Source organism: Engraulis encrasicolus, chromosome 14, assembly GCF_034702125.1.
Source record: "Engraulis encrasicolus isolate BLACKSEA-1 chromosome 14, IST_EnEncr_1.0, whole genome shotgun sequence".
Taxonomy (NCBI): domain Eukaryota; kingdom Metazoa; phylum Chordata; class Actinopteri; order Clupeiformes; family Engraulidae; genus Engraulis; species Engraulis encrasicolus.
Genome location: NC_085870.1, coordinates 1,404,740 through 1,409,739, shown reverse-complemented (window position 1 = coordinate 1,409,739; position 5,000 = coordinate 1,404,740). Strand labels below are relative to the sequence as shown.

At 43.8% G+C, this 5,000-nt stretch overlaps 1 protein-coding gene across 1 annotated transcript in view; it reads left to right on the top strand.

The window, feature by feature from the left end:
* ca16b (carbonic anhydrase XVI b) overlaps positions 1-5,000 on the top strand; it is a 178,774-nt gene that overhangs the window by 73,417 nt on the left and 100,357 nt on the right. Inside the window, exon 5 of the mRNA XM_063216202.1 lies at positions 3,447-3,542. Within this exon, the coding sequence (XP_063072272.1) occupies positions 3,447-3,542 (96 nt within the window). The remainder of the gene's footprint in view (positions 1-3,446; positions 3,543-5,000) is intronic.

Below are 5,000 nucleotides of genomic sequence, written 5' to 3'. Positions count from 1 at the left end.
TGGTGGAGGGTTGTGGAGTCTGTGGTGAGTGAGTTAGAGTTTTCTCATAACATTGTCCCTCCTCATCCTCTTTGTGTATATTGGGCTTCATGGTTTTATCCAGTGCTTCTGTATCCATCTCACTCAATGACTGGGACAAATGGGAACTGAAAGAATGCTTCATCCAGCTGAGTGGTGTTCTCACCACGCTATTTCAGCATCTCCTGGACCCCTGACCAATGGAGAGAATCCACCATCATCCCCATCCCGAAGAAGTCAACTGCTAAAGATCTCCAGGACTACAGACCAGTGGCATTAACATCTGTGCTGTGCAAGTGTATGGAGAGATTGATGTGTGGCCTTCTTTCCTCTATGGTGTCAGACCAGCTGGATCCACACCAGTTCGCCTACAGGGAATGCCGGTGTGGAGAATGCAAGCCTCTCACTTCTGGACACAGTAGCCAGGAACCTGGACTCAATACACCCACACACCAGGATCCTGTTCACAGACTTCTCCTCTGCATTCAACACTGTGCATATTGACACACTCCTCCAGCAGCTCTCCAACCTTCAGATCCATCCAGCACTTACCCAGTGTATTAAATATTTTTTGCTGGACAGACCACAGCAAGTATTTTTCAATGGGGTAAATATGCTCATGACATTGACTTGGTGGCACATATGTCTGTCCCTGATGCTCCAAATCGCTACCTGGAGGTAGTTGACAACCAGCGCCAAACTTTTGTAGAACTTTCCTTTGAGCTGAATGTCTCAAAGACAAAGGAGCTGGGGGCAGAGACAAGACATCAACTCTGTTCCAGCCACTCTCCATCCAAGGACAGACAGTGGAGTAAGTGGAAGTTTTTAGGTACCTAGGCACCGAAATGGACACCTCCCTGTCTTTCTCACAGCACGTGGACTTGATATTTAAAAAACCTACTTCACCTACTTAGTAAACTCAGGACATTTCAAGTCAGCAAGGACATATAGTTATTAGTACCATTTCATACCTACCTAGATACTCACTTAAGAACCTTGGCATGAGCTACAGTAACATACAGGATTTTTTAAAATGAAGCTGTACATGATTGTCTGTCAGATCAAATGGCGTGATCCACAACAATGATCAGTCATACAGAGACCTGGGATGATGCAGACCCTCCTGTCATTCATTGGCTCATTCGGTCATATGATTAATTTAACTGGCCTGGAGGAGCTCATAGGGACTGCATATGGAGGTATGACCTCAATCTTAAATCAGGCCTGGCTCATGAACCGGCTATGGGTAGATTGCTTCATCACCCCAGCGTTCATAGCTCACAGAATTGGCTCTTTCAACAACATTGTCTTCAACATATGCTACCAGATGCTTCTGGTCAGCACCCTAATGCAAGTTGGATCACACCTGCTTGTTATGAAGAAGAGACCATAACAGATGAAGACAATGACGATGATGATGATGGCTCTGTAGAGAAGCTATGTATACAGTGTCATAGTTACGGATGCTGGCTAGCATAGCAACCAGCCCAAGTTGTGAGTTATTGTGTTGTATGTGTTCTTACTGTTGTAATTGATATATGTCTACGTATCATATGTAGGCATCAAAGGGGCTTTACCTTTACTCTCTTGGTTTAGGTCATACTTCTTTGATAGAGAACAATTTCTAATCATTGCACCCTTGTTACATGGTGTTCCAATACAATTTTTAATGTATGCTCTAAGAAATTATATTGCTATAATTACTTTGTTTATTATTTTATTCTTTTAGTTTAATTTGCTTTTTCTCTTATTGTGATAAAAAAAATTCTGTACAGTGGCTTTGCACATTTTGAATGGCACTTGACCTGCATTATCATCTATTATCTATTCATTCTATTCTCTACATTTGGTGAAAAATAGGTGTGTATTTCACCAAATATATTGCCAAAATCAGCTTATCAAGTCCCCCCCTTGATATGGACTGGAATTGTGAACCTGGCAGGCATTTTATAAAAGTCACTAGTGACTTCAGCATCCTCCAAAAACCCCAAAACCACACCAGGATTGAGTAGATTGGCCAAACTGATCATGTAATAAGGCCATAAGGGCGCTTATGCTAATTTATGCTAATTATGCTAATAAAAATACACATGCAATAGTGCCCCCCCCCTCCAAAAAGTGAGAAAAAAACCAAGTGATCCTCAAACTAAAATACCTAACTGAAGTTAGCACAAACCATGAAATGTTTCATATATGATTGCATAAAATAAACTCCTGAAAATAAGGACCTCACTCACTTTCCACATCCGCTGTACTACAGCACCTCAAGTCTCTACCTTAATTCTATGTCTTTGGCAATAGATGTAGCTCATCTACTTTATATAGTAGGGCCATGGGTAGAAATAAATTAAATAAGTAAGGTTTATGGTATGTAAATTACCCAAAAACGTTGCCAAAATCAGCTGATAAAGGCATAACATGTGTCTACCCTTGACATTAAGAGGCATTTTGAATCTGACAGGCATTTAAAAATGTCACAAATGAATTCAGCATCCTCCAAAACCCCCAAAACCACACCAAGATTGTGTAGATTGGTCAAACTGATCCTGTAATAAGGCCATAAAGGCGATTATGGTAATTTATGCTAATTATGCTAATAAAAAAAATTGCTCAACATTTACAAAGTAGCATCCGGCAGTTTCTATGTACTGGGGACCTATACTATACATTTCCATCAAAAAACTTTGGGGTACCAAACATTTCCGGGTTCACTATAGGGCCCTATGGGCTGGCAAGTAGACTATAGATGTCAATGTAATTTGTTGAATTTGGGCGGAATTTAGCGAATTTTGGCGGTTTTTCAGAACCTTTTGGGCGGGATTTGGTCAGACACATCTGGCAACACTGCTCGCCTCGTGCTGTATGCTCATAGGCTATGCCTGCCGGACTGCTGACTGAATCACAGCGTGATCCACATTCATTTTTGTCCGCTCTCCCTCTCTGTCTCTGTCTCTGTCTCTTTCTCTCTCTCGCTTTCTCGCTCTCTCGCTCTCTCGCTCTCTCGCGTTGTCCTCTCCTCTCCTCTCCTCTTCCTCTCCTCCTCTTCTCTCCTCTCCTCTCTCCTCTCCTCTCCCTCTCCCCTCCTCCCCTCTCCTCTCCTCTCCTCTCCTCCGCTCTCCTCTCCTCTCCTCCTCCCTCCTCTCCTCTCCTCTCCTCTCCCCGTCTCCTCTCCTCCTCTCTGCTCTCCTCTCCTCCTCTCCTCTTCTCTCCTCTCTTCTCCTCTCCTCTCCTCTCCTCTCCTCTCTCCTGTCCTCTCCTTACCTCTCCTCTCCTCTCCTCTCCTCTCCTCTCCTCTCCTCTCCTCTCCTCTCCTCTCCTCTCCTCTTCCTCCCCTCCCCTCCCCTCTCCTCTCCTCTCCTCTCCTCCTCTCTCCTCTTCTCCTCCCCTCTTCCTCTCCTCTCCCTCTCCTCTTCCTCTCCTCTCTCCAGATGCAGATCTACATGTACAACCCAGACGACTTCGACAGCCTGAGTGCAGCCATCCAGGAGAAACGCATCATCGCCGCCATGTCTGTCTTCCTCCAGGTCAGAGACAATACACTACAATACACAATACACTACAATACAGCTTGGTAGTCTTAACGCCAATACACTACACTACAATACAATACACTACAATACAGCTTGGTAGTCTTTTTCTTTCTGTCTTTTTCTGTCTGTTTGTCTGTCTGTCTGTCTGTCTGTCTGTCTGTCTGTCTGTTTGTAGGTCTGCCTGTCTGTCTGTCTGCTGTTAGTTTGTCTGTCTGTTTCTGTCTGTCTGTCGGTCTGTCTGTGTCTTTGTCTTTCTGTCTGTCTGTCTGTCTCTCTGTCTCTCTGTCTGTTTGCCTGTTGGCCTGTCTCTCTGTCTGTCTGTCTGTCTGTCTATCTGTCTGTCTGTCGGCCTGTCTCTCTGTCTGCTGTTAGTCTGTCTGTCTGTCTGCCTCTCTGCCTGTCTGTCTACCTATCTGTCTGCCTTTGTGTCATGTTTATTATTCAGGTGAAGAAATTATGATCAGCTTTCACACAGCCTGCACTTCCCAATCCCCCCCCCCCCCCACTCAAAGCACTGTATCATACAAGGCATGCAACTCAAAGTGCTTAACAAATGGGAAAAAACATCAGTCTTGAAGACACAGACAGCCCCCCCCCCCCCCCCCCACAGGGCCCTGGAAAACTGGCCCCTTTGTACCCCCTGTAGGCTTCCCTGATTGTTTATATATATATATATATTAGGGGTGGGCATAGATTAATTTTTTTAATCTAGATTAATCTCACTGTAATTATGAAATTAATCTAGATTAATCTAGATTAATCTATATCAAAATGGCTCATTCAGAATAGGCACGCTACCAAAATAATGCCAACAAAAACCTTGAGGTTTCTTAAGACAGATGGCGCATTAGACCAGAGCTCATCTTTTTTTCCCAAAATCCATCTCATCTTCAAAAATTGGTCATGTTGATACTTGGTGATGAAAAAAAATCACTGCAATATGTGTAAAGTGTGTCCAATATGTTAGGAAGCATTTACAGTTATAAGATACTGTAATTTCAAAATGAACAGCACTATAAGTTGTAGAGAGGCAAATACAGATAAATCTATCAAACATTTAAACATTTAATATTTAAACAAAATTACCACAACAATTCAGCGTTTCCAATGGAGAGAGAGAGAGAGAGAGAGAGAGAGAGAGAGAGAGAGAGAGAGAGAGAGAGAGAGAGACTCTGCCACTGACTGTTAAAAAGAGCAGCGGCTCCTTTAAGAGAGGGAGGAGCTCTGCGCACAGCAGCCCTCAGCAGAGCCAGGCTGGATATCTACTAGAACCTACAGCACTGGCACACGGCGATTTGGCCTACACCTGGCAGTTGTTCTCGGAGTTAAAATGCCAGAGGAGTTACAAATCGAAATTAATTCAGTTTGGGAAAAAAAACCCAAGCGCGACAACCGCGAGCTTGATTAGGCTACCGTCTGACATGAGAATATCTCACGAGTCGCAAATGTGCG